At 39.5% G+C, this 23,475-nt stretch overlaps 1 protein-coding gene across 3 annotated transcripts in view; it reads left to right on the top strand.

Annotated features, from left to right (window-relative positions):
- Positions 1-23,475, top strand: part of LOC121632524 (dynein heavy chain 9, axonemal-like) — a 198,150-nt gene that overhangs the window by 130,319 nt on the left and 44,356 nt on the right. For all 3 annotated transcript variants that reach the window (XM_041974102.1, XM_041974103.1, XM_041974104.1), the window contains 9 exons: positions 345-425; positions 1,018-1,197; positions 2,226-2,456; positions 4,884-5,078; positions 6,171-6,290; positions 11,779-11,967; positions 12,546-12,781; positions 12,870-12,992; positions 14,173-14,377. In XM_041974102.1, coding sequence (XP_041830036.1) covers positions 345-425; positions 1,018-1,197; positions 2,226-2,456; positions 4,884-5,078; positions 6,171-6,290; positions 11,779-11,967; positions 12,546-12,781; positions 12,870-12,992; positions 14,173-14,377 — 1,560 coding nt within the window. The remainder of the gene's footprint in view (positions 1-344; positions 426-1,017; positions 1,198-2,225; positions 2,457-4,883; positions 5,079-6,170; positions 6,291-11,778; positions 11,968-12,545; positions 12,782-12,869; positions 12,993-14,172; positions 14,378-23,475) is intronic.

Raw genomic sequence — 23,475 nt, 5'->3', positions numbered from 1 at the left:
AGGCCAAATGTTTCTGCAGGATTTTTCATGTTGTGTCATGTTGACATGGTTTCATATATGAAAATGATTTTTTTTTTTTTTAATAAATTCAACCAAAATACAAACATATGAACCAAAAATGCTGAGTTAAAATGACCTCATATAGAACCACTCCTAATATGATTATTTATTTGTTTATTTGAATGGTTGAAAATGATGGTTCACTTGACATTATGTATTTAAATTTTGACTGAGTATACAGATGTTTCTCTGAACCATTACCACCATCCTTTCATGCAGGTCTGTAACGTCAGTCAGCCACATCTTCCTTACTGTATGGTCTCTTGTATCTCTTCCTCTGATAGGTGGATGACCTCAAGGCCAAGCTTGCTGCTCAAGAAGTGGAACTCAAGCAGAAGAATGAGGATGCTGACGAGCTGATCCAGGCAAATCTATGTTCAATATAATACTGTAAAATATTTATCTTACTTGACTCACTGGCAGTACCTTTACTGGTGCTCACACAGACAGTTTAGGATGCATTTATCCTGGTTTTGAGCTATCTGTTGATAAGATTTCATCTCTGACCCGTAATACAATGGAGGTGAGAGACATTTCTCCTGAGGCACTCGAAAAAATGAGAAACTGAGCTTCAAGAGGCAATGCCCCCTTCACAGTGGGTGATCCACAGATAGATTTCTGTTGTGTGGTGTGGAAAGTTCTCTATACAGTTCAGAAAAGGTCTAAATGTCTGATCTTTTCCATCTTCTGTTATCTGCTGTTATGGATTGATGTCAGATCGGCCAGAGGGGTAAACATTAGCCTGATTTGTGATGGTTTTTTATGCAGTCTTTGCTCAGACTTTTTGTTTCTTTCAAAGCTGCTAGCTGCTGTTTTTACACATTAAGTCACATCTAATTCACATCTAGTTGCTTGTACAGGTTGATTATTTTTGCAGTGAATCCTTTCTGTGTCTACTAAGCCACTGTCTGAACTTGCACCATTAATCCTCTAATAAATCCTTTGTGCTGTCTCCAGGAGGTTGGGATAGAAACTGAGAATGTGTCAAAGGAGAAGGCGGTGGCTGATGAGGAGGAACAAAAGGTGGCAGCCATCGCTGTAGTGGTCAGTGGCAAACAGAGAGACTGCGAAGAGGACTTGGCCAAGGCCGAACCAGCTCTTATAGCAGCTCAGGATGCCCTTAACACGCTCAATAAAGTGAGTAACGCTGTTATCCCTCACAGTGCCTTACTGATCTACACTGATCTGCGTCACACTGTTCTTTTTCATAAAAAAACATGTGGTTATGCACATGTGAAACACAGGAAAGACATAAATGAAATATATACCTTTTATATGGGAAACATAGTTTTGGAAAATTTTCATGGTAATGTGAAACCCATGTAAGCTAATCACATTTGAAACCATGTGATTATGTATGGTCAAATTTCATGATTTCATGTAAAATTTGAGCACATGGGTTTCACATGTAATTTCATGGGATTAACATGTGAATATATGGTTTTCACATTGGGCTTTACATGGGCTTCACATGTGATTGAGTTTCACATTGAAATGTATATGGGTTTCATATGTGATCATGTGGGTTGCACATGGAATTTACATGTGTGTTCCATGTTATTGCCGTTAAAATATTCACAAACCACATTTTCACATTTTTTTTGTTTGTTCTTTTTTTATTTATTAATTTTTTTTTTTTTCTTCTTCATCTATACCTTAGTTTTAATTTTTTTTAAGAAAGTTTTTTTTTCCCTGTGATTTTTATAAATATTTTCAGCATCAGTGGGATAATACATGTAGTCCATACAGGTCTTTAAATGTTTTTAAAAAAAGATATTGAATCAAAGGATTTAGCCAAGTCTTTGATAGGATAATGTCTCCCATATGTTCAGCAGGCATTTTACTTCATCCCTGCATCCCATGTAGGTTTCCAAGCTGCCAGAGGGATTTTTCAAAAACACCCTGTGTTTTTAAAGGTGCTCTCTGTTCAAACAAGCAGAACAGACAGTTCAATCACTGCTTAGAGCTCTCTCAAGATGCCTTAATTAATATTCTCTGTTGTCTTCTCAAAGTCAGCACAGGTTCTTCTTTCTTTATTCTAATCCCTTCAATTTTCATTCTTTTCTTCCCCATAAGACCACAGAGATGTGCAGTTATTCAAACTCAATTAAATCATGGCTCTTTCATTTTTTAATCCTTTATTCTCTCTTCCACTTCTATTTCAGAACAACTTAACAGAGCTGAAGTCGTTTGGTTCTCCTGTTGCGGCGGTGACCAACGTCACAGCGGCTGTCATGGTCCTGATGGCGCCATGCGGAAAAGTTCCAAAGGATCGCAGCTGGAAGGCTGCAAAGGTGATGATGGCCAAAGTGGACACATTCCTGGACTCTCTGATTAACTTCAACAAGGAAAACATCCCAGAGGCTTGCCTGAAAGCCATCCGGCCTTACCTGCAGGTGAGGTTTCTGATTAGCCTTTCTTCCCTGAAGTCTAAGCGCACCATGCAGTCACTGCAACTCATAAATCATCATTTTAGCTACGACATGATTATAACGACAGTGGCACAATATGACTGTCAGGCATCCAAACTGACAGCAAGAGAAAATCAACCAGTAAATTAAGTGTTGCAAATTTAACAGCTGCCCTGATTAAGAGGTTCAATGGAGCCAATATGAGGTTGTCAGTGCAGCAGATAAACTCCCAACACACTTCATTTTACTTGTACTGTTGATATGAAATACATTTCTGTCCTTTTTAAAGACAAAGTTTGTCATGATTATTCAAAAGCTTGTGCAGTTTTACTAAGCAAACAACCTGTGGTGCAAAATGTACGATCTCTCACACACACATTACAGACAAACACACAGAGCTTGTTCATTTAGTTAAAAAAAACAATGCTATTTAATAAATATGACTACTTCTCTGTCGTCTAAATATGCCAGAGCCATGCAAGCTCATTTTAATTGTGGTCCCTGGTAGCTTGGTAGTCATAAATATTATTCGAAACAAGCAGTTTAACATAAACAAATAGTAAAATTATAGCAAAAATGAAAATGGCTGTTTAAGACAAAGTGCCAAAGCAAATGACATGAACATAAAACAAAAACAGAGCACAGATGAGGATTTAGATTAATCCACACCCACCAGCATGTTTTATAGCTGCGGAAAATAAATTGTTCCTCAGCTTGGTTGAGGTCCACATATGTGCTGCTCGATAAGACTCATCATTAGCATGACGTTTATCTAACAACTCTCAGCAGGTGGACAAACTTCAGGAAAGCCGCAGCTACTGTTTATGATTGTACTGTAGCACTGATGCAAGTTTTGATACAGTTTAATGACCATATTCAGCAGATATGAAGCTAAAGGATCTAAAATGTTATAAACAAGCAAAATTACTGAACCTAAACATTTAAAATTTAAGATAAGCTATATTTTTCACATGTACAATTATTCATAGCATTGAAGTGAAACGTGTTTTTGTACCTGCTACCAGTGAAGATATAACCGCACAGAACCACCATAATACAAGAAGAGTAATAAAATATTAATATAAATATAGAAGTGTAAGATAATAACAACATATAAAAAAACAAAGGTGTATGAAGTTTGTAGCTCTCAGGCAGTGGAAACGTGTTCAGGGTGGCTGCTGCAGGATTTTTAAAGCCCTCAACCTGCAGCGTTTTTCATAAAAGTCCTTCAGGCTGGGAAATGTGGTTCGGATGGTCTGTTCAGCTGACCAGACCACCTTTTAAGAGCCAGGAAGTCTGGTTTTGTGCAGTTCCTTAGCCAGGTCGTGATGCTCACCAATGTTGTACAAGTTCATGCGTCTCATGAACTAGTTAAAAATGAATCGTTCATGTTCATAGTTCATTTTAATTTTTTTAGATTAGAAGTGAGAGTGAAAGACTGGACTCTAAATAAAATGTAGAAATATTATAAACAGATATCTTCTCACACTTGACAGAGGCTTCAACTTCACACGTCTTTTCAAATTAGAAGTTGACGAAGCTAACTTTTCACTGGATTTAATTTACACAGAAATGTTATAATTCACTTTCAGACGGTGTGTAATATTCCAGTAAATAATTATAAGCAGACAAAGCTTCTCTCTCTGCACTTGCACTTACCGTTTCAGTGCAGCAATGCACCAGTTTGATGCGGAGCATTCCTGGTTTGTTATGCATCAGTGTGCATCATGGGTGAAGTAGGTGTAGCGTTGGGTTAATGTAGGCAGAGACCTGCATAATCTAAATGAGTTTATGTTCAAGTAATTTACTTGTAAAGATATTTTGTTCAGTATAACATCCACAAAAAAAACAAGAAATCCTCTAGAAACTCCTTATCCAGTTTTGCTCTAATGATTTGCAAAAATATATTTGTATATAAAGTGGAGGGATTTTTATAAGCCAAAGTTACACAATTGAATATTTCGCAGTGAAATTTCGGATTACATAATATGAACTCTTTTGGTTTTTACCCTTTTTTCTTTAAAATTCTGATCTATTACACTGAATTTCTGCCACAATCTAAAAAAATCTCCACTTTCTTTGTTGTTTATACAGCCCATATGAGGAGATAACGCAATGCCAGTTCTCTTGTTTAGCTTGTCTCTAGAAAAAAATGCAAAGAAGGAAAAGTAAAACAATGATGGTACTGGTCCATAATAAAAACAAGATACCCAAAAAAATATGACCCAAAATTAGATAAAATGTTCATGGAATTATTATGTATTGATGGTTTCATGTTAAATACACTGACTGCTGTGCACACCACCAGGCTAAATCTGTTTTCTAATGGGAGCATTAAATATTTAGCGTTCATTTAATTGTGTTAAGACGTTATTTGTGCATGTGTGTGTTTATATTTGTGGTCCTCTCCAGGACCCAGAGTTTCAGCCAGATCTGGTGGCCTCCAAGTCGTATGCTGCAGCAGGTCTGTGCTCTTGGGTTTTAAACATCGTCAAGTTCTACGAGGTTTTCTGTGATGTGGAGCCCAAACGGCAGGCCCTTACCAAGGCCAACGCAGAGCTGGCTGCTGCACAGGAGAAACTCACTGCCATCAAAAGCAAGATCAGTGTAAGCCACTATGTTAGACTGAAGCAGGAAATGAAAAGTTTACTTCCTGTATGAAAAGTATTCATCTCTAAAGGAAGAAAATTACAATATCTAGAGAATATTAACTTTTGAATCTCTATTATTATTTTATTTTTTTTTTTAAGAGAAGACTTCCCAGTCAGTGGAGACACGCTCTTGTTATAGGTTTTATTCTATATCTTTGACTCGAAATGCACAGATAAACACTATGTTTTTCTAAACTTTGGTTGCCGGGCTGACTGAAAGTTGAAAAAAAACTTGTGAAAGCCAGAAATATCAGCACCAAGTATGAAAAGAGTTTTGAGGCATCTGTGAAGATCAACAGCTCCATCAAACCCTGAGGATATGCAGTATATTAAGAATTTGATGCAACAGAAATAAATAGAAACAACCACAGGCTGCAAGCAGGAAGTCAGGATATGAATTATTTTATCAGCAGTTGAGTGACGTTTGACACATGAGCTCTTTCAGTAATGATGCAGTACCAGCATTTCATCAATAAGAAGCTTGTCTAAGCGCTTTTAAAGACTTTTGCTGTTCATTAATCTAAACCCAAATCCATCTACCTAAACCCCCCATTGATAACAGCAGCAGTAAATAATTGTTTCTGTGTGCTGTTTGACATTCAGCACATCAGAGGACCAGACAGCCTCAGCAGAGCGCGAGGCGTGGGACACTGCAGCGGCTGCTTACATTAAAACCTGCAGAGTGATGAGGGTTAATAAGATCCAGTATGACTTCTCGCTGTCATTTTTCAGCCCTCAGTCAGATCGCCTGAGCAGAAAGTGGGTTCGGAGCCAAGGGGAATTAGCCATCCTCAGACTAATCTACTGAACCTGTGTGCCTCTCCACCGATTAATCCTGTTTGTCCTTGTGCTAATTGCTTCCATATGCCAAATAAATCCATAGCAGTGGGAATGACAAGTTTGTACCCAACTTTTCACGCATTTCCAAAGTTTCTCTCATTGACAGGCTCCAGTTTTCTTTGTTCTCTGTCTTTATAACCACATTGTTATAAAACAAGTGCCAGTTTTTTCCCTCTAATTCTCTGTATGTGTGTGTTTGGCCCATCAGCACCTTAATGAGAACCTGGCCAAGCTCACAGCCAAGTTTGAGAAAGCCACAGCAGACAAGCTCAAGTGCCAACAGGAAGCAGAGTCCACCGCACGCACCATCTCGCTGGCCAACCGTCTGGTGAGGAGGGCAACAGCACGGTCATGACGAGCACCAGTCAGCCAGCCAACACCAAAACACACTTTGTTTCCAATCTGTCTCACATGTGATTCACACACACACACAAACATCTTTTTGTTCTGCTAAGTTCTTACCATGGCTCCCTTAAAAACCTTCTGTTCACATTTTTAGTTTTGATAAGCAGAGATCAAATGAGAGGTTGATGCCAATTTAGTGGTGCACAATTTTAGAATAAAGTTTGATGTACAAATGATTAGAATAAAAACTTAGCAGTTATAATGAATATAGAAAATGGATGGATGGATGGATGGATGGATGGATGGATGGATGGATGGATGGATGGATGGCGATGTTGCATTGAGGCAGAAAGGCATGTAAAGGATGATGAGAAAGATGTCTAATGAAGCTCTGTTTTGGCAAACTGCAGGAGGAGGAGCTGGGGAGGAGGTCATCAGAAGTTAGATTTAAAAAGGATAGAAAACATATTGGCTGACTGGGTGAGAAAGGATGCAGTAAGACCATTGGAACAGAGCAGTGATGTCATAATTAATGTGGGAAGTTTGACAGTGTGGAAAAAGAAGGATCAGCAGCAAAGATAGAAAAGAGGCTTCACTTGTTAGCTGTGATTTACCAGTTTACATGACTTTTTTGTTTCATGACATAAATTCTATTTTCCAGGATGTAAAACTTCCTCTGTTGTCCTCTTGTGGATGTGCACCAGTTACTGTCGTTTCCTTTTCTTTTTTTTTTTAAACACATTAGCAGCTAGCAAAGAGGGAAATTACTGCCACCTACTGGACTGGAGTGTGGAGTAGAAAATTGATGGGAAGTAAACCTAAAAAACCTGATATTCTTACTTAAACTGGTCTTTATAAAAAACGCAAGCCAAGTCTACTTGTACATTTGTTCACATTTTATGTACAAGACAACTCAAGGTGCTTCAAATAAAACCTCAAAAGCATTACAGTGAGGTGCAGAAGCCTTAAAAAGTACATTAACACAAACTGACAGAATAAAGCTAATATAAAACAGGTATAAAATAATATAAATAATAAATAATATTAACATTTCAGTCCTAAACCAGTCAGTGCTTTATAAACTCACAGCAAGATTTAGAAGGTTTAAATATCTGAGGACTGGAGCTCTATGATCCACTTTCTTGGTCCTTGTGATAAGTGATAACAGGCTGACTTCACAACTGTCTTAATATAACTACTAAAATTCAAGTCTGAGTCCATGACAACTCCCAAATTTCTGGCTTGGTTGTTAGTTTTCAAATGAGCCCTTTAAGCGGAATACTGACTTCCTTGGCTCTAAAAACTATTATTTCAGTTTTGTCCTTCTTTAGGTGAAGGAAATTCTGGCAAATCCAATCTTTAATTTGATCAATGCATTTGATTAGTATTTGGATCAGACTATAGTCTCCTGGTGAGATAGCTATGTAGACTTGTGTGTCATCAGTATAGCTATGGTGCCATAGTTTATTGTTTTTCATAATGTCAGCGAATGGCAGCATGTAGATGTTGAACAGCAGTGGCCCCAGGATGGAGCCTTGGGGAACTCCAGAGGTGATTTTAGTTAACTAAGATTTATAGTAGTGAAAGATTTCTACTATCTGCATCCAGGCACAAAAACCTGACTGGTAGACATCAGAACAGTTATTTAGTTGTGTAGCTGTTGAAATACAGCTTTTTCTATAATCTTACTAAGAAAGGGAAGGTTTGATTGATATTGGCCTATTGAGTCTAAGTTCTGGAGCAGTTTTGGAGCAATGAGTGAAGTCTAAGAAGGTTCTGGATGGGCAGGGCCTGAAAAGAGGGTGATCTTGATGGAGTATGATGAGATGAAGACAGGGAGTCCTCGCTGTTGGAGTTTGATGTATCTCATGGCTGAGGTCATCTTCAGGAGGGGGCTGAAGTGATAAAATCTCATAGTTTCTGTTTCTGTTCTATCTTATCCTGTTGTGTTGGTAACTCTTCTTTGTTATTCTTTCCCAAGGGAACACAGTATCTATTCAGAAAATAAAACAGGTTCATGGTGAACTGCTTTTAAATTTTTTGAGGAGAAAAATGAGAATATTAGTGCAAGCAGAGAGGAAAGTGAAGCAGCAAAGTGAATTAGCTATTTCAGTGATTGTCCAAAGATATTTTCCAATGGGACTCTTATCTTAATTCTATAAAACCTTCCATTAATCTTCTGTTGGATGTTTTTCTACCTTGTGGAGGGCATATTTTGTTCCTGAATGCTATAATTTAAGAAGAAAGATTTCTGTTTTCAATTAGAGTCCACCCTTCTTCCAACACCATTCTTAAAATGTTTTTTTCTACTTAAGGCAACTACTTCCTGCACTGAAATACAACCCTTACCAACAAAGCCAGTACCTCCATCCTCTGGCCTCTGGAAATTTAGCTCTTGTCATGTAGCATTAGCACAGCTAGCTGCTCTCCACCACAGTGGAGCAACTCATTCAGCAGCTGATTCACTCAGTCGTTGACTAAAATCCTGCTTACCATCTAGTTTAGCTTAAGGAGAGAAGCCAGTGCTTTAATCCACTGGTGTGTTGACAGTAATCCTGGAACATACTCGTTCCTTATTATAGCAACAGGTACTGTCTGATATTTGCCTGACAATCACATCCACAGCACTCGGCTTTAGAAATGCCTGCCTGCATTCTGATCTTTATCTTGTCAAAATGAATGGATGTCCATCCCTTAATTAGGCTATAATTTATTATGAATTGGCTCAAATTGATTTGTCTGTAAAGTGCCCTGAGATGACATTGCTGTGAAGTGGGGCTATATAAATAAAGCTGAATTGAACTGAATAGGATATTGCTACATTAAAAATGTTAGGAAAATTCTCCCCAACACAAGCACTGCAAAGCTAAACCTTTCAACACAAGAAAGAACACAGAGCATTACTTCATGTACACAATTTTACTTGCAAGGAGTGTACACACCATACAGGTATGATACACACACTGAGTTTTGTCACACATTACAAGACATTAAAATGGGAGGTCCACAAAGTCCTTCCCAGAATTACACAAGTCTCAGGTTACAGTATTTTTCCACTAAAGATAAGACATGGAAAATAAGAAGCATGGGTAGGTTAGTGTCCGGTTTCCTCCTGGTACAATCACGTCCTTTTATCTTGTCCGTGGCCTTGTCTTTCTCTTTCTTCAGACTCAAGCATAAACCAGCACACACATGCAAAAATACTGTTGAGTCTCTTAATGATTAAAATACAAAGATTGGTACCGAGTAAATACAAAGTTAATTCTAAAACTTAATGAATAAATGACTAAATGGTTCGAAGTATAATAATAAATCATTAATAAAATCACAATCAAATATAATAAATATAATGATAATTCATATGATTTTTCTTACAAAAAATCAAAGCTTTGTGATGATTTAGATATTTTAGAGGCTAGCCTTCATTCTGTGAGACATGTTAAATGCATATATACAATATACTGTCAAATGTATTCACTCGTCTGTGTTTACATTCATATGGACTTGAGTGACATCCCATTCTGAATCTTCTGAATCTAAATATGATATCAGCCCATCTTTTGCATCTAAAACTGCTTCAACTCTTCTGGGAAGGCTTTCCACAAAGTTTAGGAGTGTGTTTATGTGAATTTTTGACCATTCTTCCAGAAGGGCATTTGTGGGGGCAGACACTGATGTTGGATGTGAAGGCCTGGCTCGCAGTTTCCGTCCTAATTCACCCTGAACATGTTATATGGAGTCAAGGTCAGGACTCTGTGCAGGCCAGTTAAGTTCTTGCACACCACATTCGCTCATCCATGTCTTTATAGACCTTGCTGTGTGCACCAGTGCACAGTCATGTTGCAACAGGAAGGGGCCATCCCCAAATTCTTCCCACAAATTTGAGAGCAAGAAATTGTACTAAATGTCTTTGTATGCTGAAGCATTAGGGGTTCATTTCACTGGGACTAAGCCAAACTCCTGAAATACAACCCATACCATAACCCCCCTCCACCAAACTTTACACTTGGCACAATTCAGTCAAACAGGTTGTGGTGATTTTGGCAACAGCCAATCCCAGCCTTGTCCATCAGGTTGCAAGATGGAAAAGGATGATTCTTCGTCTCTTCTTCTTCTTCCCACCTCTGCATCCAAGGCAGGAAATCCAATCCATGAAGCTGTCTACGGACTGTTCTGGAGCTAATCTGACGGCCACATGAAGTTTGGATGTCTGTGTCTCTTGATTCTGCAGAAAGTTTGTGACTCTGCACACTATGAGCCTCAGCGTCCACCGACCCTGCCCTGTGATTTACGTGGTGTACCACTTCATGACTGAGTTGCGGATGTTCCCAATCGTATCCACTTTGTTACAGTACCCCTAAGAGTTGTATATTTAGGAGCGAGGATATTTCACATCTGGACTTGTTGCAGCGTGGTACCATGCCATCATAATACCACGGGTGACTCATTCTTTCACAAGTGTCCATGGCAAGGTGCTTGACTTTATACACCCGTGGACATAGAAGTGACTGGAACACCTAGATTAGTGAGAGAATGAATACTTAATTCAACTTCATTTATTTAATTTATCATTACTAAATTAAATAAATTAATTCATTTATAAATAATCACACAAAAAATATAGAATTTTTCAAATTCTATATTTTTTTTAGATTGCATGCTTTTTTCAAGAAATGATTTAAACATATTTTTTGTGTGTTTGTGATTGTGTGTGTGTGTGTGTGTGTGTGTGTGTGTGTGTGTGTGTGTGTGTGTGTGTGTGTGTGTGTGTGTGTGTAGGTCAGATTGGAGGACTAGCAGTAGTTTATAAGCCTGTGTTAATGAGCATACACACTATTTTAATTCTAAGTGTTGGTGTGGTGTTTCTTTCTGTAGGTCCACAATACAGGATGAACATTTGCACACACACTCACACATTTATTTAAATCCCACAATCATCTTGCGCTGTGTGAATTTCCTGACAACAGCAAAACAAAAGATGAGTGTTGACAGTGTTAGTATGATAATCTAAATTATTCAGAGGAGGCTTTCAAAAGGCCTGACAGGAGCAAGAAAAGGAGGCGAGCTTGTGCTAATCTGCTAGTCAGCCCTGAATATCAATGCAAATGGAGTCAGCCGTCTGAGGCGCGCTTTGTTTCCGTCATGTTTGCTGAAGTTACAGTATGTATTAAAACGTGCAGCCTCTCAAGTTTGGAAGAGATAAGATATTAAGGTGAATTTGATTCATCCCCGGAGAGAAATCGAATCATCGCTGCAGTAAAAAGTCCAGGTGTTGGAACATGAGCAGAGGGGTTATAAAGGATATGAAGACCTAATAAAAAAGGACTTGAAGGTAGCAAATTGTTGTGGTTAGATATTTGTGGGTTGACGCATCAATAGTTGTATCCATAGATTAGTTTAAATCCGACTTTACAGGATGTCTTCTAGGAATATGCTGAGGCAGGAAAACAGTTTGTGTCTCTGTGTTGCAGGTGGGAGGTCTGGCAGCAGAGAACATTCGCTGGGCAGAAGCCATAGAAAACTTTAGAAAGCAGGAGAGGACTCTGTGTGGGGACGTCCTCCTCATCACTGCCTTCATCTCTTACCTGGGATACTTCACCAAACGTTACAGGCTGCAGCTCATGGACAACTGCTGGAGGCCTTATCTCACTCAGCTGGAGGTGGGTGCTTCAGGGTTTAAAGTGTGATTCTGTTGTTTTTGTTGATCAGGTTGTTTTGTTTTTTTTTTTCAGGTTTGAAATAAAACTTTCTGTGTACTTCCGCATGTGGTTTCTAATTAATGTGATAGTAGCTCTATAGATGTAACTAAATTCGCCATCTTGCTACAGATTCATTTCACCACATCTTGGAAATGGCATGAACGTGCTGCATGAATCATGTTAAATATTTGTTTTTCTGAGTATAACCTCAAACTAAACAGAAATAAACTGATCAAGCCTGGATTCTTCTTTTTTTTTTTTTTTTTTTTTGCCTCCTTCTGGGCTTCTAGACATTTTTTTTAAATTTATTGATTAGTTTATATTTTTACTGCAGCCATGAGAACTATTGGGTGCATTTTGTGGAAAACCAGTTTTCTTTCAGTGACGTGAAAACAAAGCTCTAAAGCTTCCGTGACTTTGTCTAATAATCTGAAAGTAATACTGCTCCTTTGTCTCTCCATCACAGTCTGAATCTGAATAAATCTGCTGTAGAAGAACAGAAATGTTTAAAATATTTGTAAAAATTCCTCCTCTTTTAGGTTCCTATCCCAGTGACTGCAGACCTGGACCCTTTGACCATGCTAACTGATGATGCTGACATTGCGGCCTGGCAAAATGAAGGTCTGCCTGCTGACAGGATGTCCACAGAAAACGCCACCATTCTCACTTCCTGCCAGCGCTGGCCTCTGGTAGTGGACCCCCAGCTGCAGGGCATTAAGTGGATCAAAAACAAATATGGTGAAGACCTGCGGGTCATCCACTTTGAGCAGCGAGGGTAAGAGGTGGGATGCAGCCTTGGTCTGGTAGGAAAACACTATGGAAAGGATTTTCATGTTGGGATTCCTGCTGTTTTCCCCTGAAAGGTACCTGGATGCAGTGGAGAGAGCGCTGGCAGCAGGTGACATGGTTCTAATGGAGAACTTGGGGGAAATACTGGATCCTGTTCTTGGACCTTTGCTGAGTCGAGAAACCATCAAGAAGGGCAGGTAAGACTTTACAGGAATCTTGCTTAAGTAATAATTGCTTAAGCTGCTGCTTTGAGAAATTACCAAACAGTTTAATTCTGTTCAACCTTAAAAACAAACGAGAACAAAATACAAGCACGATGAGTCGGCTGGTTAAGTTATCAAGATTTTAGAATGAGGGAATACCGTTTATATCAATAAAGCTTGTTTTGAGTTTTGCATTTTGCAAAATTTTTTTTTTTTTTTTTTTTTTGTTATGGTCATTAAAATGTATTTTTCATTCATTTTGTTTTAAGAGCTTTTAATTTTATATACAGCTGTGTTAATGCACATGTGCTGCTGATCCTTAATAAAAGTGCATTTAGCACCCAAAGGCTGTAAATCAGAACTGTCTCTTTGGTTACTTGACATTAAAAAAATGATATTGAGATATATATTGTCTATTGTGATTCAGGTTAAATATGTTGAGATATGAAATTTGATTAATATTGTCCAGCCCTAACGATGATTCATAAAAACATAAATACAACTTAACATCATCTACAGGACTTCAAATTATTAAGCAACAAGTTAGAAAAGAAAAAAAACAAGAGAAATTTTAAGTACAAAGAGTCTATTAGGAAGTCCCTGCATGTTAAAGGCTGATGTGAAAAAATGTGTTTTGCATTCAGAGAGCTGGTGTGTCTAGTTTTCCTCTAACTGAACCGGTGTTAGTCATGTAGCCTGGTTCTAATCTGGTTAGAGCTGTGTATGCTCAGTATAATTCTATTAAACTTAAAGAATTGAGTGAAATAAGTGGTAAAAAAAACCATCTTCAATGTGTATATATATATATATATATATATATATATATATATATATATATATATAACTCTGCTGACCTTGAAGAAAAATTGAAGTTGGAATTACTAAGCTGTTTAAGAGAATTACTCGAGAAACACACTTCAAGAGAAACATAAAAAATCATTACAAAAATTGTGAGAAAGATGTTTTGATCGGACAAAAAATCTCTGATGACCTATGAAGGTTAAACACAGAATAACAGCAGAATTATTCCTGACAGGATGCTACTAGGAGCTTGTCAGGAAATACAGGATGATTACAGCACCGTCATTAATGACACATCCTCTGCTGCAGTCACATCTCTGTATTTCAATATCTCAGCTTTCATTTAGAAACTTGCAATGATCAAACCTTTCAGGTACATAAAGATGGGAGACAAGGAGTGCGAGTACAACCCCAGTTTCCGCCTCATCCTGCACACCAAGCTCGCCAGCCCTCATTACCAGCCGGAGCTGCAGGCCCAGTGCACCCTGATAAATTTCACTGTGACCAGAGACGGTCTGGAAGACCAACTGCTGGCTGCTGTCGTCAGCATGGAGAGACCTGACCTGGAGCAGCTAAAGGTAAGGAGGTACCTGATGCAGCTGCCTGATGAGATAAAAGGAGAACCTGTCACAGTCTTCGGGTTTTATCAGAAGATAAACAACCATTTGAGTCTCACTGCTAACATCTCCTCTGAGCAGGTGTAATTAAAAGAAACCATCAGAGGAGTCGGAGGGCCTCCAGAAGCTGGGCAGAGCACTGTTGCTTGTCATTATCCATCTTTTAACACCATGCGCTGGCGAGAAAACACCACACGTCTTTAAACATCACAAGAAACTGCACGTCCGGGGTCTTTGATTTCAAAACAATCAGCCGCAGCTTTTGATTAACGGTTGCTGAATGTGTCATAATTATAAGGCTCATTGTTGAGTACCTCATTTCCACAGACTGGGTCGCTGCAAGGCCATGTGTGTAAAAACATGGAGTAAACAGAAGATTTGATTAGATTTTAAATTAGCATGAACATAAATTAGAAGAATATTTTGAATCAGTTTTACATGAACTTGAAAAAGTTCTGTGCAACTTCTAATTTCTGAATTTTCATACACTTCTGTTTCTTCTAGGGTTTCTTGGAATTGATGCGACAAACATTTGCCCAAAGCTGATTCTCAGATTATAGATATCTACACACTGCTCCAAGAGTGCAGAGAAAGAAATCTGCAGGCCACATTACTCACAGTCTTAAACCTCCACTCATTTCTTTATGTTTTGCTTCCAAGCAGCTAGACTCCTTCTGAACTCTTAAGATGGTCAGTTTTCCAGGCTTTCTCCAGGTTCTTTTGCAGCTTAATTAAAAGATGAACAGAAAACACCAAATTTAAAATTGTATCTTTAGACTCTTACCAGCAGCCTGTCACAAACGCCCATAATCTGTTCCCTTTTAAGTACCCAAAGTAAAACGGCATGGTGTGCAGCCTGTCCTTGAAATATTAAAGGACACTGGACAAGTGTGTCAAAATCCATTTAAAGAGGTATAGAAGCAAAATGCAAAAGCTGGAAGTCAGAGCTCAAAGCTAAGAAAAGGTGCAGGCATGATATTAACCTGAACAAGGAGCATAGCTGAGGTGGAGCTGCAGGGAAATTCTGACAAGGGTCTGAAGCTAAACCTGGAGCAAACAAACAAGAAGCATGGGAGGTAGTAAAAACCTGAAAACATGTAAACAACATTAATCCAGGAACCAGTCAACAAAACCCAGAGACCGAGACTAAGTGGAGGAATAAAGAAGTGTTAGAACTAAAAAAACTTTCTGAAAATGATGTTGTTAAAAAACAGGAACAAGCCCAGCAAAGACCGGATTCAGGACCTGAGAAATCTGTCTGGACCTTCAGTTGATCCATGTACTGTTGGTAAAAGCCTCATCAGAAATGTCTCCATGGTGGATGCCATGAAACCATTCTTAAGGAAAGGAAATAGAGAGAAAAGGCTCAGATATGTCACATGACACAAGAACTGAAAATCAATGCCAACAGGTCTGATGGAGGGATGGATCCTCCCCAGAACCTGGACCTCGACATTATTGAAGCAGTGTAGGATCATCTGGATAGAGAACAAAACAAAAGGCAGAAACATCCTAAGAAGAGCTTTGGAAAGTCTTTTAAGAAGTCTGGAGAATTATTCCTGAAGCATATTTTAAGAAAGGACAAGGGAGCGTGTCTAAGGCTGAGAATATACTTGCTGTCTTGGACAGGGTTAGGCTTGCTCCCTCTTACTTTTGCATGTTTCTACATGTGACAAGCATATTTGTCACAGTGCAGCAGCAACAACACATTGTAATGACAATGGCTACAAACAGCATCACGATTATTTGGTCTTCTCTCTTTCCCTGTGAAGGATGTATGCTTGACTGTTTTCTATAAAGCAAACCAATAAATCTAACTTAGAGTTAGATAGTGGTCTCTGTTATTTTACAATGTTTTACAAAGGCTGAAGGAGATGCTGAGGAAGGTGGAGATGATGAGGCATGAGGAAATGCTGAGGAAGGTGGAGATGATGAGGCATGAGGAGATGCTGAGGAAGGTGGAGATGATGAGGTATGAGGAGATGCTGAGGAAAGTGGAGATGATGAGGCATGAGGAGATGCTGAGGAAGGTGGAGATGATGAGGCATGAGGAGATGATGAGGAAGGTGGAGATGATGAGGCATGAGGAGATGCTGAGGAAGGTGGAGATGATGAGGCATGAGGAGATGCTGAGGAAGGTGGAGATGATGAGGCAGGAGGAGATGCTGAGGAAGGTGGAGATGATGAGGCATGAGGAGATGCTGAGGAAGGTGGAGATGATGAGGCATGAGGAGATGCTGAGGAAGGTGGAGATGATGAGGCAGGAGGAGATGCTGAGGAAGGTGGAGATGATGAGGCCGGAGGAGATGCTGAGGAAGGTGGAGATGATGAGGCCGGAGGAGATGCTGAGGAAGGTGGAGATGATGAGGCAGGAGGAGATGCTGAGGAAGGTGGAGGTGATGAGGCAGGAGGAGATGCTGAGGAAGGTGGAGATAATGAGGCAGGAGGAGATGCTGAGGAAGGTGGAGATGATGAGTCATGAGGAGATGCTGAGGAAGGTGGAGATGATGAGGCATGAGGAGATGCTGAGAAAGGTGGAGGTGATGAGGCAGGATGAGATGCTGAGGAAGGTGGAGATGATGAGGCAGTAGGAGATGCTGAGAAAGGTGGAGGTGATGAGGCATAAGGAGATGCTGAGGAAGGTGGAGGTGATGAGGCATGAGGAGATGCTGAGGACGGTGGCGATGATGAGGCATGAGGAGATGCTGAGGAAGGTGGAGATGATAAGGCAGGAGGAGATGATGAGGAAGGTGGAGATGATGAGGCAGGAGGAGATGCTGAGGAAGGTGGAGATGATGAGGCAGGAGGAGATCCTGAGGAAGGTGGAGATGTTGAGGAAGGCGGAGATGATGAGTCATTAGGAGATGATGAGGAAGGTGGAGATGATGAGTCATGAGGAGATGCTGAGGAAGGTGGAGATGATGAGTCATGAGGAGATGCTGAGGAAGGTGGAGATGATGAGGCATGAGGAGATGCTGAGGAAGGTGGAGATGATGAGGCATGAGGAAATGCTGAGGAAGGTGGAGATGATGAGGCATGAGGAGATGCTGAGGAAGGTGGAGATGATGAGGCATGAGGAGATGCTGAGAAAGGTGGAGATGATGAAGCAGGAGGAGATGCTGAGGAAGGTTGAGATGATGAGGCATGAGGAGATGCTGAGGAAGGTGGAGATGATGAGGCATGAGGAGATGCTGAGGAAGGTGGAGATGATGAGGCATGAGGAGATGCTGAGAAAGGTGCAGATGATGAAGCAGGAGGAGATGCTGAGGAAGGTGGAGATGATGAGGCATGAGGAGATGCTGAGAAAGGTGCAGATGATGAAGCAGGAGGAGATGCTGAGAAAGGTGCAGATGATGAAGCATGAGGAGATGCTGAGGAAGGTGAGCTGTGTACTCAGAGTTGTGACTTGATCTACTTAATTAAAATGTAATCAGAATCATAAGACAGCATACAGATGTGTTAACCTGACCTTCATATTATATTTTACAGACTTAGAAGGACATTTTTGATTGGTAGACATCCTCACAAAAATTGACCATAATAATTTAAACATGTTTTTCATTTGATTATTTCACTGTAGTCAATGTTATAGGATTAAGTCAAACACCCTTCTTGTATGGAATATATTACAGAAATCATTCAGTTTAATTATCCTGTGTTTACTATAGATAAATAAAAACAACAACAAAAAAAAACCTTTGTCAGTTACTGAATAGAATATTCCGGATTAAAAACATCTGGTTGTTCCTTATAAATATATATATATGCAAAAAATCCTTATCTTTCAGGAACCTCTGATGACCTTTTTTTTGTCCCTACCAATGTCAAAATCAAACCTACGCCCTTGCTATAAACACAACAAAGACATGATGATCATGTAATAAAAAGCAAGTATATTCTCAGCCTTCGCAGGGTCTGACTATGATGAAAAATAAAGCTGTTTGGACCAAATATTGACTTGTATACTGTATTCACACATTTGTATGTAAATCACTACACCTATTTCCCATTTCCAGCTAATAAAACAAAATAAAGGGCAGCTCAACTGCAAAAAACATTTTTTATTGGTATAATAAAACCAAAACAATAAGCTGAATGAAAATATTAGTTGAGCGACCCAACAGCTTCCTGCTGCTTCTTTGTGTTAGTCTATACAAAAAAAATCCTTTTTTATCCTGTAAACTTTGCTTACACTAATGGTTATTAATTGTTGGCTTGATATTGACTTCACAGCTCAAAGAGGTGAGGCCTTCTTCTACCCATGATCACAAGTAAAGCTCACGTTTGTCATATTAGAAAGCATACAGGATGTTGTTTCACTGAGGTTAATCTCATCTGAAATACATTTCAGATAGGTGGTATCACAAGTGTTAGACTGGTCCATGAAGAATCACCCAATAAGACAAAAACCCCTTTATCCTAAATAACAAAAGGGAAAAAATGTTATTAACTTTTAAAGCAGTAACTGTCACCTTGGGAGCTCCTAATGCAACACGCCACCATTTATCATCAAGCTCCAGGAATTGTGTGATTGTGTCCTGATGCAATCCTCAAGAGAGTTTGTTCACACATCAAAAAAAAAAAATGAAAAGAGAGGCAGGTAGAAGATGCTTTAAAGTGCATTTTTCCTCTTTAATGTAAACGTCTGCCTGTGTTCAGCTGAGACCTGGATCTCTGAGACGAGAGGAAAGCTGCTGTTCCACTCTGCTGATCAGTCAAGCCGTCTCCTTCTGTAATACTGGGCTGTCATTGCTGGTCAGATGCCTCAGGTTCCTAGCAGCTGTACCATCAACTTCTGGAGAGTAATGAACACCACAGACTTGCGGTATCCACAGTATGCTCTTCTGTGTGGATGTAAATGTTCGTAATTAAAGTGAAATTCACTTGATCAAAGCCGCGGTGCCTAACGAAGCCTCCGTCTCTTCTCATCCACAATCTGCTCGTTTCATGTCAGTTGTTTGAAATGGATTAGCCAATGGCGCTACTGTACCACAGCAATTAGACAACACATTGACACACTTTCACTGTTCCTAAAATGCGGCTCTTGTTAGATGAGGGGAGAAAACAGGGAAGTCAGAAATCCCTTCATGTTTGGAGAGCGTCTGGCTGACGGCGGAGTCTTTGCAAGATCAGGACTGGTGATACTGTGGGATCTCTGTTAACGGGTCGGGTGGATTTACTCCCAGCGTGATCATGTTTGCATTTTGATGCTTTTTCTGGAGGCATCTATGTTTGCATTTAGCCTCTATAGGCAGGCACTTTGGCTCAGACATGCAGCCTCCCTCACCCGTGGTCAAATCAGCGTGTTTAATAAGTGGAGGGGGGGAAATGAGTTTAGGTCGTATGTCCCCTCAGCAAAATTCAACGGAGTGAAATATGATTTAATGATGCTTGTTTAATTAGCATTTCTCTGAGATCTGAAGATTTAGTAGATGAGAAATTAAAAGGAAAAAAAAGACAAGATCTGGAGCTCACTTATCATTTTAATTAACAGTGAAAGTTGGAGGGGGCTTTATACACTCCCTAAACCCTCCTATGAAAACACGGCCTGCAGAATGAAGTGCTGAATGGCTTTTTGTTGTCTGTAAACAAACCCAAACTGATAAGGATCACGGTACTGATAGGGGAGGGAAAATTGGCTGTACCTGTTTATTTTCTTACAATGACTCGCTGCCATTATACCTTTAATGAGGTTAGCGTTGCTACTGAGCCGTAAGATGACTCCTGGGTGAAAGCTCTCGTTAAACTGAGCCAAAGTCGGGCTAAGGAGCTTAAAATGTCAAGTTTCTTTTTTTCCTCCTTCTCATTGGAGACTGCAGCAGGGATTCAGTCCACAACCTTTCACCATTCTCGTTTTGTTAATATATATAAATGTGCACAGACCTTCTTCATTAATGAGAACTAAAATGCTTTGCTTACCTAACAGGGCTGCTCTGTGGTACCCAGTAATCATTTGCATAGAAAAAAAGAAGGTAGATGTAATATCTCATTTTAATCCCAGTTAGGGTGTTCTGCTGACTGGTTAATTGTTTGTTTTTTTCCAACCAAGGGTAATTAAGAGTACAATGTGCCAGAGGAAAACTAATCACTAAAAACTGACTCATTACCACATCCAGTTGGGAATGTTTTAGTGTGGATGGCTTTTACCCTCAAGACTACTGAGTGCAGGCAAGTAGAAGGTCACAGTTGACTCTCTCAGACAAACATCCGCCACAAAAAACCACTGTGATATTTCCCTTTCTAAGTGAGTGCACGCATGTCACATCTTACCAAAGCAAACGCCACACATGACTTCCTCTTTAAACCGCCACATGCAGTTATCTTCAACAGAGTCTGCAGCAATGTTAAATTTAGAGGGTGTTAAATTTAAAAAGGAAGAGGCTCAATTAGTTTTAACAATGGAGTAAAATACATCTCATCCCAGCAATAGGAAATACCGTCATAAAGAAAGCAATTAAGCAAAGAGATCATTCTAACTATCTGCTCCCCCGGAGTGAGCTGAGCTAAGTATGTCTTTTATCATGGGCATATTATACCACAGAAAAGGGTGGAGGGGGGGATCTCCACCCACAAACCTCTGCAATGACAAAATCAGAAGTGCCAGAAATGATTATTTATTCTTATTTCAGAAACAGCGGTCCAAATCGGCAATTTAATAAAACTTTAATGATCGCTGTAGGTGAAGGCACTCGTTTCAGTGCTTCCAAACGCATGTTGTACCACTCAGTATTGGCTCAATCAAAACTAGCATAATTGCATTTTTTTAAATCAATTAAGCAGCACATGAATTTATATATAAAATTCCTTCATACAACACATTATTTGATGTAAAACGTGGCTCACACTTGTCCACCTCCAAAAATAAATCAATAATTCCCTGGGCTGTATAGAAAAGAGTGCAATACGTTGCAGAAAGGGCTGTTTTAACATCACCTGTGCTCGTATCAAACTTAACGTTCCAACACATTTGCTCATGAATACTGTTTACAGCACTGACAGTAGACCTTATTTTTTTATTTTATTTCAGTTTTTCATTCTTATTTGTTCTCCATTTTTATATACTTTATTCATTGAAGAAACACTATTTAACTTTCAAAATGAGTTTGTGACTCATTTCAAAGGCAGGTTGACATTCATCATGTTCATTCCTGGAGCCGTCGCCCAGCAGTATCCTGAGGCTGAGAAACTGCACTTCACAACTTTTTCTTCCTGGATGCTGCATCACTTTACAGCTGCTTTTTTCTTTATGATGCTGTGTCACACTGGCCATTGTGAATGTGTGCCATGGATGATTCATCAAAGAAACGTGAGAGGATATTATCTGAGGAAGAGAGGAAAAGGAACAGAGCAAAACAAGAGTCGACATCAGGCTGACTTTTACTGGCTGGGGAGATCTCAGAGAAGAGATAGGATGTAAGTGGATGCTGAATTAGCCGTCAACAGGGGGTGCGAATCACTGAGAAAATCTGCCAAAGTTGCAGTGCTTCTTTAAAATAGGGAGAGACTCAGACTATTTGCTCACTGTAGTGCAAAAAATTTTAACTTCAGCCATGTACTTCTTCATGTAAGTGTCCTTTTCGTCACAATACCTGAGAACACATCAAGTAAACAAACCAGTTAAAAATACCTAGTTTTCTTTAACTAATTAATTAATTTAAAAGGAAAAAAACATTTGAAAAAGTAACTAAATGTTTTTGTCTACATCAATAGGCATTTTTTTTAAATAACATTAAAAAATAATAATATTTGGCGGTAAGCCGGGGCAGTTTCACACGATTCATATGGAGTCTTGGGAGTTGGGAGCTGCCTCTGCACAATGGCCAAGCCTCTTCTGAGTGTTTTTGGACAGGCGAGGGGTCTCCGCAGCGCCTGTTGCTCATTGTAAAGAGTGAATGATATAGTGTTTCACATTTACAGTCTCAAAAAGTCTCCAGTAACACCAGGAAATGTCACAAGATTTGCAGCTTGTTGCTTTTTTTTTTTAAAGTTGCTAGGAAGGTCTGAAAACTTGCAAATTATGACAATAAGTCGCTAAGTTGGCAACACTTTAAACAACAGGTCTGTTTAAAATGGGTGGCGGCTGGTCCTTTCCATGAAACAGCAGATGCATTTAATTATCGATACCCATGCTACTTAATATCTAACTAGATACTAAATTTTAGTGTCGATTAGTATCTGAGAATCAATTATTTTTGACAACACCAATGCACACCTTAACTAGACCCTAAACAACTGCTGTAAGCTTGCACTGTGACAGAATGACCAACATCAGATGATTAGCGCCCACTGGTTCCTAGAAAGATCCTCTATGTATATACTGTATTGAAAAGAACAGGCGACAGTATACCACCTTGTCAAACCCCATAGTTACTAAAAACAAAGGTGAGGGTATGCGCCTTCCCCGTTTAGCGTGCACAGACAGATATGATCACCAATACTGCAAAATGATTAGATCCCTAAACAATTTCGAGTGATTTAATTCTTTTAGTACCGTCCAAGGATCACACTGTTAGGAAAAAACTCATGTAGGCAAGTCTCCCACCAGCCCATCCTCCTGTAATTACAGCACAGCAGTTCAAAGGTCACCCGAGGTTCTGTTTAGGAAAACTTAAATAAAGCAAAGTCATTATCGAGCAGAACCGAGGAGCCGCCGCAGACTGGAATGAAGGACAAAGTAGGATGAAGCAATAAAGAGAGAAAACCGTGCCTGGTATGCTTTGTTCTCCCAGTGCCTCTCCAACCAGGCTTTGAAAAAAGTTTCTTTGTTTTTTTTTTTTGTTGTTGTTGTTTGTTTTGTTTTTTTCACTCAGAACAAAGAAAAAAAAACGTTGAGAGTCAAAGTTTTATTAGAGGACAGGGAGCAATAATCCATATGGTGAGGAGAGAACAGCCCAGTCTTACGTGCCTACAGCCGGCTTTTATTCATAATTAAAAAACATAATGTTTCACAACAGATCAGTCATTACGAGCCAGAGTGAGTGTTTGTGTGTTTGTGTTTGCCTTTAAAGCTCCCTCCAATTGATGGCCTCCTCATCTCGAGGTTGCTCACCGGAGGTTTG

The sequence above is a fragment of the Melanotaenia boesemani genome, chromosome 21, assembly GCF_017639745.1.
Source record: "Melanotaenia boesemani isolate fMelBoe1 chromosome 21, fMelBoe1.pri, whole genome shotgun sequence".
In the NCBI taxonomy this organism is placed as follows: domain Eukaryota; kingdom Metazoa; phylum Chordata; class Actinopteri; order Atheriniformes; family Melanotaeniidae; genus Melanotaenia; species Melanotaenia boesemani.
This window is presented reverse-complemented; position numbering and strand designations above follow the sequence as displayed.